This window comes from Pelecanus crispus, chromosome 1 (assembly GCF_030463565.1).
Source record: "Pelecanus crispus isolate bPelCri1 chromosome 1, bPelCri1.pri, whole genome shotgun sequence".
NCBI classification, from domain to species: domain Eukaryota; kingdom Metazoa; phylum Chordata; class Aves; order Pelecaniformes; family Pelecanidae; genus Pelecanus; species Pelecanus crispus.
In genome coordinates this window covers 139,349,278-139,361,808 of record NC_134643.1, presented here as the reverse complement: position 1 = coordinate 139,361,808, position 12,531 = coordinate 139,349,278, and the positions used below count along the sequence as shown (strand labels likewise).

The 12,531-nt window shown below is 42.6% G+C and overlaps 1 protein-coding gene across 1 annotated transcript in view; it reads right to left on the bottom strand.

Moving 5' to 3' along the window:
* Window positions 1-397: 397 nt before the first annotated feature.
* The window catches only part of MAP3K15 (mitogen-activated protein kinase kinase kinase 15), a 91,371-nt gene continuing 79,237 nt past the window's right edge, over window positions 398-12,531 (bottom strand). Inside the window, exons 21-30 of the mRNA XM_075715204.1 lie at window positions 10,292-10,475; window positions 7,599-7,776; window positions 6,702-6,876; window positions 4,771-4,956; window positions 3,940-4,045; window positions 2,494-2,704; window positions 1,504-1,616; window positions 1,225-1,322; window positions 1,022-1,098; window positions 398-503 (exon numbers count right to left, since the gene is read on the bottom strand). Coding sequence (XP_075571319.1) covers window positions 398-503; window positions 1,022-1,098; window positions 1,225-1,322; window positions 1,504-1,616; window positions 2,494-2,704; window positions 3,940-4,045; window positions 4,771-4,956; window positions 6,702-6,876; window positions 7,599-7,776; window positions 10,292-10,475 — 1,434 coding nt within the window. The remainder of the gene's footprint in view (window positions 504-1,021; window positions 1,099-1,224; window positions 1,323-1,503; window positions 1,617-2,493; window positions 2,705-3,939; window positions 4,046-4,770; window positions 4,957-6,701; window positions 6,877-7,598; window positions 7,777-10,291; window positions 10,476-12,531) is intronic.

The following is a 12,531-nucleotide window of genomic DNA, read 5'->3' as shown; positions in this document are numbered from 1 at the left end:
TTTAATACAAAAAGCTATATACATTCATCTATGAAGAGGTGACATACACTCTAGCGTATCCCCTCCCTGCTCAAACCATCAGCCAGCAGAACTGTAACACATTTTAAGTTCACAGTTTTCACAATGCTCAAGCCAATCCAGGTGTGTGGTACCTGGTTGCAGAAAAGTTGTTTGGTTTTTTTTCCTCAGCTAATGCTCTATATTACACTGATAGGCATTTGACTTCTGCATTACTGTTTCATAAATAATTTAAGAGCATTGACACTGACTTAAAAGCTGTTACTATTCACTGTGTATTACGCAGATGGTCAAACAAGCTACATAATTGTGCAAAACCTGCAAGGCCAATGTACATACATATATACATCTAATAGCTTAAGTGTTAGGAATGTATTTTTCATTTGCTTATTCCCATTGCATGTTCTCCTTCTGAAGCTTTAATCTTACCCAATGTTTGTCGGTGGTTTAATATTGCATTCCAAATTCTGCAGAGAAGACCACCCCTGTGTGAAGAAGAGTTTAGGAAGAACAGTTTAGGGAAAACTCCCTCATCTCCATTCTTTAAAGCGAGCAAGAAGTAAAATCTAGAAATCCCAAGGTTATCCCAACTATGACAGCACATAAAAAACGCTACACTTCTTTAAGGTTATGGCTAAAACAACAACTTCTGGGTCAGGCAGGGGTTAACAGAATGATGGTGAAAGGACTTGAATCAATGGCTAGAAAAAATGAGTTCTTTATGCCTATTTTCCATATAATTACATCATCCTGAACAGTGCAGAAATAGTTCCCAACCTTGATAAATGCCAAAATTTAGCTGGCTTGAAGCACCCTAGGTGTAGGTGTTATGCTGCATCAGTTAAGACGTGAAAAACTTTTAACAGAAAATCAGAGGTGAAATTTGCAGCAGTTGCCACTGAACTATCACTGACCTATTTGAATAACCTAACTTCTAAAAAAGTTTTTTTTATGAATTACTTTTATTAAGCTCTTAACAATGAACTAAGAAGTACGTACTTACCGCAGTTGAAGATACCGCAGATCATCTTTAGTGATATCATTAAGGACAGCACTTAGTGTATAATCTTCTTCAGCAAACTACAAGGCAAATTTATTCCTAAATTAATATACCTTCTTTTAAACCAAACTGCTAATTATGACTACAGTGACCTTTTTTAAGAAGGTGATTGTTTTTCTTTTTAATTATTCCATTTTTTTTTTTACCCTCTTAATTGTATCCAAGTCTGCTCCTTGTTGTTTCAGCCAGTTCATGAGCTCAGGGTCTGCATTCTCTCTAACAGTTGCTGCAGACCATTGGGAGTCTTTAACAGAAAACAAAAGTATAGGTTAATACACCTCAAAACTAGGGCAAAAGTGATGGTTTTCAGACTCCTGAAGCTTAAAATAGACGGTCTTTTAAGTTACCCTGAGCCAAATCAAACACATACACACAATCCAATGTATTTGTGTGCAACTGTCAAAGTATGCAGTATCTCCTCATACCTTCAGGTTTAAGTTTTAATCGAAGCAAGTGTAATTCCTGAGTTTTTTGCTCCAAAGATTGTCGTAAGAGGGTCTGATATTCTTTCTCCTTCTGAACTAGGTTTTCCAAAAGCCTGTCAGCATATGAGAGAGATCAAACAAAACCATACTGAGAATAAGTCTAGCTGAAATAAATATTTACTATTTTTAACGACTACCAAAGGACAGAGATGCTCCAGCAAGACTCAAGAGTCTTAAGTAACATATTTTATGGCTTGCAGATTTCATTTTGGTTGTCTGCAGCTCAGCTTAGTGGTGGCACTTTAAAGCTTTCATCTTTGCAGAATTTAGTTAATAGCTTGTAAATTCTGTTCCTATTGTTTTGCAGCCTCCCTGGGGAGAGTTGCTGCCTTTATACTGTAATTTACTGCTGAACAGTGTAACCCTGAATATATCCCCTGACCAGGGACCTTCTGATCACAGATCACGTAACACACGTAAAGAAGAATGGGACCTTCAGCTGTTAACATGCTGGCAGCAGCCTAAAAATGTAACCCATGAGAAATAGGACAGGGGCTCTGCTTGTGCTGATTAGTGGGCAGCCTGTCCCATGGGCCAGGACAGAGCTGCTCTGGCTTTGCCTTGCAGGAACAGCTTTGAGGACACTGCCACTGGGTCAGGTGGCGTCCAAGGAGCTAAGGAAGTAGGAAGGAAACCAGCACAGTTGCACAAGCCTAATTGCTTAACGGTAATCCAACATGACCTTCTGCAATTAAAAAAATAATTACACAGAAACTAAAGTTGTACTGAAGGCTATCGAGTTGTCATACCGGTGCTGCCAGCGTGTTCTGAAGCCATTTGTGTTCCTGGAAGGTCTGCTTTGTCACAAGGCAGTCATACCAGGTGAGCGGTATTTGTGTTATGTATGTACATGTCGCTGTAGAAAGCAGCGTCTGAGAGCTTGTCAAAGACTGCCTGAAAATAAATCCACAGTCTTTATCGGAGGGTTACCTGAAGGTCTCTTGTTTAAGTCTGCCCAACTCCCGGCTAAGCTGCTGCTGAGCCTCATGTGACACCACAGAACTAAGGGTGCTGGCTCCTGACGTGATGGCAGGATCCTCAGCCCCATTTTGTTCAGTGGGCTGGTGACTGTCCTCTGCTTCATCACCGTCCTTGTCCCCACCTTCAGTTTCTGATGCTGGCTCAAAGTGAGCCCGAAGCTCTGGTAAAATGAAACTGTGTCAGAATAAGAACTGTTTGGACAAGTCTGTCTTCAGAGGTACTACAGTTTGTTCTTTATTACTGCGGGTGGGGGAGCCTCAGCTGTGGAAGCAAACTGTTTGCACAATGTGCTTTCTTACAATACTGTGCAGGGGAGTAGCAAAGCCTTATGTGAGCTGGACCATAGATTCTCTGGCATCAATTCTAAAATGAGTGGCACTGTAATAGCTCGGCTGTAGCGTACCAGTAGAGGCAGGTAGCTGTAGATTACAGCTGTAGAGATGACAAATACATTTGCGATTAAATGAATTATAAGATAGTTAATAGAATATATTAATGCGAAACCCTTGAAAGCTTGCTTTTTTTAAAAAAAAGAAAAAAAAAAGTTAATTTCCCCTAATGCCCTGGACCAAAGAGTTTACAAAGCCTTCGTCTTTTCCAGGTAGCATTTCTAACACCAGTTCTCTCAGAACTTGCTGCAGGTGGCCACCCTTCCCACCAAAGAATCCTGGGCATTCTTCTCTTACAAAGTCCTAACAAATTTGGCTGATTTGACTTGAAAGCCAAAGCAACTTTGGACTGAAAGGGCTCACCGTCACTAAGGGCTCTCAGAACATTCTCATACTGGAAGGGATGCTCAGCACTTCAAAGAGTTATAAAACTACTTGCAAATTTCCAACTTAGACTTACTCCTAGATAGTTCTTAGTCACTTATCCTCCTCCTTCTTGGTGGTGGTATTTTTTCCTACCATCCATCTGTAGGCCAAAATCATACTCCTCCTCATATTAATGCACTCCCTTCTCTGCATCTGTTCCACAGCTCAGTAATCATTTTTCAGAACACATAACCAGACCTGTGCAGCGTTACCCACCTTGGATTTCATTACAATGTTGTACAGAGTTGTCTTCTTTCTTACTAGAACAGCTCCACCTTGGACTGAATCTAATTTGCCTTTTTTTGTCATGGTTGAACCACACTGGTGGTGCAGAACCAGTGGTTATCTCCTCATTGTATGCTTTTGTACTGCAAGCACAGCATTAATCCTCCAGATCAACACTTCTTTCTGTACAGCATTCTGACCCTGTGCCTTTGATGTAGTGGCACATGGGATGCAGTTAATGGCACGCTGATAGATTAAACATCTAAGCTGTTCCATTTGCTATAACATTGACAGGCGAACAGACTACTTTTTTTTTCTTTTTTTTTGAAGTTTATTTTCAGCTGCTTTGATTTACCTGGAATAAGAATAGTGACTGCTGCTTGGACTGCACGGCGAATTATGTTATCCATTGCAAACATCCAGTGGGGCCTTATTAAATGATTTCTTAATACTTTGTTCACCTATAAATAAATAAGCAAGTCAAAGCAGCAGCAAACAGCATTTTCTTACACCTTAGGAAAGAGAATCTTGTTTTTCAGTGGTCAGATGAAGTTTTATAAAACTGCATGAGTCACTAAAACCCTCCCACCCTTTAAAGTCTACACAACAGATTTGACAGTTTTAGGCTATAGCTTTCAAACTGTACCCAGACTGTGACATTCAAGCCCCTCTACAGTACAAGGAGAGGTAGAACAGCAAATAAACGTAGGACTCGGAGCAAACATTAGAACTTGAGGTGAGTCACGGGCAGCCCTTCAAGCACCACCACCCCTGGCTTCAAGGCCGACCTGGGAGTGCCCACCTGAGGCTCCAACACATCAGGGCTCTGTGTCCAGCCCCGTGCGCCCTTTGAGGAGCTTGTCCTAGTGCTCGTGGCTACACCCCAGGCTTCCTCCCAGAGCAAGGGAACTTTCAGCACTGGTGATCCACAGGTCACCAGGCAAAACCTGACCTTCAAACACCTTCAGTCTTTTCTTAGTCTTCCATACAAACAGACACCAGGGCTTTGTCTACTCTATACTGCCCACATCCTCCCACTTGCCCCAGCAGGCACAGGAGCTTCTGAGGAACTGGGGCAGAAAATGGCTGTTTGGCATGAGCTGGGTAAGAAGGAAGAGGAGTGAGGAAGAGTGGAGAAGCTGTCCCAGAAGAATTCCTCTCCCCCTATGCTAGGCAAGGGACTCACCGCATCCTGAAATCCAAACAGCACCAGATGAATCTGATTGATGGAAGTGCTGTCAAAATCCAAATCCATTTTCAACTTGGATATGGTAGAAGCCATCACTCTCTGCTCAGGAGAACGTATGAAGTCCCTTAAAATCCCAATAATTTGCTTGATGTGGGCCACTGAAAGCTGCAGTTCTTCAGAGCTCTGGAGAAATGATAATTAATGTATATCAAGTAAATCCCAGAGTCATTAAACATCTAATTAGTAGCATTAGTATTTTTAGGGTTACAATTTATAGCTTTGCCCCTGTATATTTCACACCGATGCACAGAAATCACAGAACTTTTGTTTCTGCAAAGCCTTTTTTTCTACCTTTTTCAAACTAAATTTTTTTAATAGTAATTCCTATTTTCTGAAAAATAATTAAGTCTACTGCTACTGTGGCTGTCACAAAGGGAAGAGGATCCAGATAGTATCTACACATTTCTGCAATGTACTGAAGAGGGCAGCTCTCCTCCATAAAAAGAGCAGAGTGAGTCGATAAGAGACCCAAATTTTTTAGCTACTATCCTTTCAATAAGCTGAATCTGGATTTATATCTAATTATGCAGATGTTTGATTTCCTTAGGCAAAAAAATGTCCATATATGCATTTATCATAAGTCAGAAAAAGGTCTAAGATTACACAGTGATAGGACTCAAGGGTTCATTCTATGATTTGCAGTCCATAACCCCTACAGTTAAAGCCATCCAAGTGCCTGTAAGAACAACAACCTGTATAATTAAAAGGTAAAGGGAGAAGTATTACAGAAATTATGGAAAAGAGATGATTACAGCAGTGCTGCAAAACAGCTGGAGACTGAGATAGGACTTGCTGTTACTAAATAATCCTTCTTTATCCTGGAAAATATTTAGAGCCCTGGTTATTTCTGACTAAGATCTCATGTATGAATTTTAGTCCTCCGTAAGGCTATTTCGCAGTTTAAGCTCAGAGCAACGGCTTCCCCAGCCTGAGTTTGTAGGCGTTTCTCTTGGGCCAGTAGAGCCCTACAGGAGCCCCCAGGGTCTGGGGCCAGCCGATCTGCACCATGAGGCAGTTTGCTGGGGAAGCGAGTCATGGGGGAGAAGCAAACCCCTGCGCTGCATGGAGCTGGCTGCCCACGCTGGGCTCGGCTGGAGCTGCCCCTGGAGCAGCAGGGCCCCTGCCAGTGGGGCTGCAAGTGTCTGTGCCAAGACCAACAGCTGGCCACGGATAGCACCAGAAGAGTCAGCGGGCTCCCCTTTATGTGAATGAAGTCCAGCTGAAAAACCATAGCTTTGATAAGGATAGATAACATCAGTGGCACATTAGAAGCAGACATTAAGAAGAAAAGGCTAAGCAATCAACTCTGTTACTGGTGTGTGGCATTGCTTGGCTATGGGTTAACCAAACATAGGATTTTTCTTGCTCCTCTTTACAGTCACTGAACCTTCCCACTCAACCCTTCCCTCTACAGAAAATCTACCTTAGCTTTTTTAAGATTCACGTACTGTGTTCTTGGCACCTAGTTTACATATGTTTTGAATTAAAAGTTGTTAATCAGTTCTCTGTCCTTAAAGCAAATAATACCTATTACTACCTGGCGTTCCATTTCCATGACCTTAAAAGCCAAAACAAAACACAACATCAAAACCACCCAACCCACCAACCTCAGCCCCCCAACCCCACATCAAATGCCCCAAACCTCCCCCTCCAAAAAAACCAAGAGCCCAGCAGCAGGCAAAAGGCAGTGTTTGCCATCCATTCAGACAACAGCAAACAGCTCACACAGTTACAGGTCTCAGAGATTAAATATATTCAGAAGGAACCATCCAAGCACCCTTGTTTATTAGTTTTCAGAAAAGAAATGATACTACCTAGCTTGTCATTTTCCTTTTGACATGGGAAAAGGAGAACTGAAGTGAAATTACCTGTGCAATACAGTCCTGCAAATTGGAAGCAACTGTATTCTGTTCTTCCTTAAGGATTTTATATAGGATTGCTCGGCGTTCACTGTCCTTCCGCAGCAGAAACAGACCAGAATCCTTGTCCTCAACGGAAGGAGAGGAGCTCCTGTCCTCTGAGGCTGAGCCCTCATCAGGCACGCTGTGTCAGCAACCGGGCCACATGCACAAGAGAGACCTCAGCATTAGCAACATGGCAGCACTGTCAGAAGCAAGTGGTGATACTTCAGAGGTTAGAAAGTGAGTTAAACTACAGCAGTGGATTGATCAGAATGTTAAACACTAATTCGGAGACAGAAGATAGCTCAGCTCCTCAGCTAGCACAAACCTGAAGCCGAAAGCACAAGGCTAATTTCATCCCGCTAAGGAGCTGGCATTAATGTCACCCAGCACTGGTTCAGTTTTGGGAAGGAAAGCTGAAAACCCTGGACTGAGAAAACTATTCATTTTTTCTGGCCCCATACTGTAACATACTCATTTGAAAGTATTGCCTTATGCTCTCCTATCAGCAGAACTATCCGCTGCCCCTTTCCCACATTTTTTTCATGAGTACATGGAAGGGTCAACTCTTCTGCTAACTCCTGAATTCATATCCGCTCTGTCAATAAGATGACTGACATTTGTTCAGTGGGGAGGGAAAAGCATATAAATATGTGGAAACCTTAATGAGAAAAAAATCATTGTTCATTAATTACTTATAGACAGAGTTTAAATTAGCTGGTAACTTGCCTATACAACTCACTTGCTGTTTAACACACCTGCGTATCCAGTCATTATGTGAAAAAATTGCCCGCAGATCAAATATGATGTGAATTAAATCCACATAATCCCTCATGGGTGTCAAGCGACAAGCAAATGCTTTACCTTAGTAAATGGGAAATGGGATGCTTTGTCTGAATCTCTGAAATGGATCTCTTTGGCCTTTCGAAAAACATGTCATGCTGTACATCAGAGTCTGGTGAAACAGAGCCATGCTCACTGCTGCTACTGCCAGCCTGTTCTCCATGGATCAGCAGTGGGAGGGATGTATTACGATTGTAATCTAGGAACAGATATTGTAAAACATGTAACAGAACTAGGCAGGAAAGGGCAAGGTGCTTAAAACAGCCATGATGATCTTCAATGATATCAAGACCTCATTTTGCAAAACGGCTGAGGGAGAGGTAACCTTGTTGATAGAAAGCAGCCATACAACTCAAAATCATTACATGCATAAGCAATAAAAGGTGTGAAAAAGCTAACTGCTGAACCCAAAGACAGCAAAGCAGCTAGATACTCATATGAAATGCCATTTTGTTACCCTCTCTTGCACGCGCACATACACACATATATACACACATTCTCCCTGGCTGCTGGTCTCACAAAGTGGTACAACTGGATGTACAGCTGTTTAAAGAATCAAACCAACAGGTTACCATCAGCTCCTCCACCAGCCATCTCTCTATAAGCAGAGAGCACTCTGCTACCCGCCCTCCTCACCTCTGGCAGATTGCGTTAATGGGTATATATTTGCTCCCTGTCCAACACCTGAGGCATCTGCCTCGCTCACATATCCCCTTGCCCTCAGTAAGGACTCTCTCTCTTAGCACTAGCCTGAAGGAAATCTCTTGTCCCTTTCCAATTCATCTTGAAAGTAAGAAGAAAGAAAAAAATAACAGATATTGAGAGCTTGCTATAATCCTGATTGCCAGTTTGCAGCTGTGTGATAGGAAAGGTAAGGAAGAAGTTCTGTCAACTCAGAGTGCACACACCCATGAAGCTAAAATATCACAAAAGTTTTTGATGCTTATCACTACAAATTATGTGGAGGTGGAGGAAGAAGACAGCTAGAAGTTCAAAGTTGTTGAGAAAGCTCTGACATAATCCATGGTACATGACTGATGTTCAAATAGCTGAGGTTAAACAGTCACAGAAATGAAGTAATATATGTCACCTTGTGAGAACTGGTTCAAGGTGTCTCAGCAGTACAGAAAATTGAAAGTTGCTGTCCCAGGAGTAAGGGCTGAGATTTGTTCTGGGCTGCCTTTATTATTGGAAAGAAAAAAAGGAATAGAGACAGGATGGAAAGATGGGGACAAAGCTGAGGAAAGTGGCACTGAGGGAAATGGTAGAGAGAGGAGACAGAGTGAACTGCGTCAGCTGAGGTTGCGGCAACTGCTGGGCCAGGACCTGCCTTAAGCCCCCAAACTCCCCTTGGAGACGGCTGCAGCAGCCAGCACAGCTTTCCCCAGCTCCAGTGCACACTCAGCTGCACACTCAGCACACACTCAGCTGCAGCCATGTTGCCCTTCCATCCCCTCACCCAACAGACAGTTGTCATAGCATTTGCCCGCTCTGCTCATGTCCATGGCCATCACTGAGCTTGCTTCTTGCTGCAGCCCAGTGCTTAACCCTGCAGCACCAGATCCTCAGGCCAGCTGAAGGAGCCCCATAACCTCATCAGTTTGTGGGAGAAGAGAAGAAAGGAGGAAGGCAGGAGGAGGGAGGGGGTGCAGAAGACAGCTGCACTTCCCCTGGTATTTGACAAAGAGCCTGTTGCTCCCAGGGCAGCTAACAAGGCAAGAGCCACCCTTTCTAATGTCACACAATTTTTCCAGGAAAGTGTCCTCAGCCAAGGGCTCCTGACTGCCACCGCCCTGGCTGAGCAGCGTGAGCTCTCCCATTACCCCAGTGTAACTGCAGGGATTGCAGTTCTCAGTGCCCCTCAGGACAAGAGACGATGCCCATTTCCTTGCTGAAATCAATTCAGCCAGATGTTATAAATTCTTTGCTAGTTTTTCCCCTTAGAATTCCATTCTTTCAAATGTTCCCTGTTGAGGGGGAAAAAGCTCAAAAAAGGAAGCAATTCAATTGGCACTGGGAGCATGTGCTCTGTGTGTGCAGGCAGGGGAAAGAAGCAGCAAGACAAATGGCTTTGCTTGTTTTTAAATGGACAGTTCCTTCAAACACTAATTATTTATTTGGCAGGTCTATATTAAGATTTGTTATCTTATCCCTGAGGAAGTGGCTGATATATTAAGCTGGGGAAGAACACACTAGGCAGACAAAACAAAACAACCCACTGAACAGCTACTTCAGCACCTATGTGCCAAATTTCCAAGTTACGTATCAAGTTTGAAAATGCTGGCCCTGGTAAACCTGAACACCTAATAGACCCATGTTTTTCAGGTGCCAAGCACTGACTCTATGAAATTCAGGTCTCTGAAGTGTATGTAATTGTGAATCTAAAATGCAGAATTGCTTTGGAAAGTCTTCACTGAATGTAATTTTTCTAATTTTAATTTACTATAAATGAGGCATTTATTTTTGGGGAGAGGAGAAATGGGGTTGGGAGGTTTCAGCAAGCAAAACACAAAATAAGCAGGTCACCATATTTTGTGGGAATTGTTAAATTTAAATACGTCTAATTACAAATCACAGGCACTTTCAACAGTTGAGTTCCTGCTGCCTTCCTGGCACAAGAAATGTCCTTAGTAAAAGAGAGCACTTAATGATTCCAATCTTTTATATAACACTTAATGATGATGTTGACTTGGATTTGGCTGATAATTCCCTACCTGAAGGCTTGAATGCAATTCTGCTTTTCTTGCCCTTGTTTACTTGTTTCAGGAAGGAATCTCTGAGCAAATCAGATGCTGTAACACGTTTACTAGGATCAGGTTCAAAACAGAGCAAAATAAAGGCCCTTGTTTCAGCAGACAGTGATTCTGGAATTTCAGGATGAATCTTAAACATCCCAACCTGCAAGTAAAACACAGATACAAATTATTTTTACTAAGTAATTTTACTAAACAACTGCAAGGAGACCATGGGCCAAAGCTTTCTTAGTATGATCTCTCACACTCTCTCTGACTCTCGTGGAAAAGGAGTGATCCAGGTACCCACATAGAGAGGTGAAGTGACAAGGCTCTGATTCTGTTTTACTTCATTGTAGACATGGCGTGAATGTCCATGTGGTATTATGCAAATGCCAAGTTATGGGGGTTGGGCTAGATGATCTCTAGAGGTCCCTTTGAACCCAAAGCATTCTATGATTCTATCCAACCATCTACCTTCAGGCAATCTTGGGATCTGGACATTATCCACACCAAGCGCTTCAAATGCTGCTTCTCCTACCAGCACTGGGAGCTGCAGCTACTGCATATGCTTCCCACCACCCCTGCCCAGTACTGCGTCTCTCTGTTGCTGACTCCTCCAGCACATTCGTGCCCAGGAACAGGAACAACTTCCTCCTCTAGCACCGACTGCCTGGGGCCTGCACCTGTTCTGCTCCTGCCGCTGCCAAATTTCCTTGTATGAATGCCCACAATGACCTTGCCAGACCTTGTCACCAGCCCCGGCACTCGGGCCAGATGTCTTCCCAAGCCTTTCAGTGTTATTTAACTGAAAATCACATGATGTCCAAGGGTTTAACAAGACCCCCCACTCTTTCTTCAAGTAATGAAAACCGTGCTTCTACAGGTTGCTCCCTAGTGATTTTTCCAGCTCCTTCATTTGCCTTCTTATTCTCTAATAAAATGTTTTGAAATGAGAATTGTGTAACACATGTGCACTGTACGGCATGTATCTGGCAAGGTTATGGCTTGTAGTCTCAGCATCTTTACATAGAACAGGCTCTGGAGAACAAGCAGAAAGATAGTGGCCGCAAGGGAGATAGTAGCCCAGCAGTTAAACAAGTGCCAGCTGCTTGCTAAAATGAAGAGTTATTTAAGTAATCTCATTATACAGCTGCATTAACACACTGTGGCACACTAGGCACTCACAATAGTGGTTCTGCTTCAATGCACGCTGAAGCAAAAAATGCTGAGAAGTTGTGGTTCTGTTTGAATGACAGTGCAGAATATAAAATGCTAATAATGAATGCATTAAGCCCTTCCAAACCATGACTCTAAGCACATTCAAACTCAGTATTTTCTGCATGTAACATTTTTAATATATGCAACTTGTAACCTCTGCAATTAAATTGATGTATTTAGTAAATAAATTGCATAAATAAATAAAACTATGTTATGTCCTTTTGGCAGGATACAACATCTATACATTTACCTTGTCTGATGGAGCTTGTTTATCTGATTTGTAAAATCCCAATTTTGGACAAATTTTGTAAAATCCCAATTTTGGACAAATTTTGTAAAATCCCAATTTTGGACAAATTTTGTAAAATCCCAATTTTTGGACAGTGCTTTATAAATAGGGTATATAGTTTCAAAGCTTCGAAACGTCAGCCCGGCAATATTTTTGCTTTGGAGCACAGAGAGAAGACAGCTTGTTGTGCTCTGACAACTCCTCTTGACACGTTTGTCTGTGGTCAGCCCACTCCTCGTGCACTCTGGGGACAGGCTCACACAGCCAGCTTCAGCTGGGGCAGTGTCACAAGCTGATATTACAGCCTTACTCACGAAACAAAACCCAGGACAGTCCAAACCAGGACCAGAAAATTTGAATGCATATCTCTGATCTTATCTTCATCCCTGTGGTTCAAGGAGAATAAGTTTTGTCACAAGCATCCTGAAACTCTGTGGCAACGTTAGTTTTACTTTATCTCCATTCAATGTCATTTGTTTGCACTCATTTCACACAGATGCATACATACTGTGCTCATAGATGAAATAGGAGATAATGTACACTCAGCCAGGAATTACTTCCAGCTCTGTTTCCTCTAGCCCCCTTTTCTCTATTTTGTCCAACTCTTTGGTCATTTGCAATCTCTATACTGACTGCACCGTCAGGCTCAGACCTTCCCTCTCCTCACCTGCCCTATGCATGACAGAGCGTGCACGTGTGGAGGTGGGGGCCT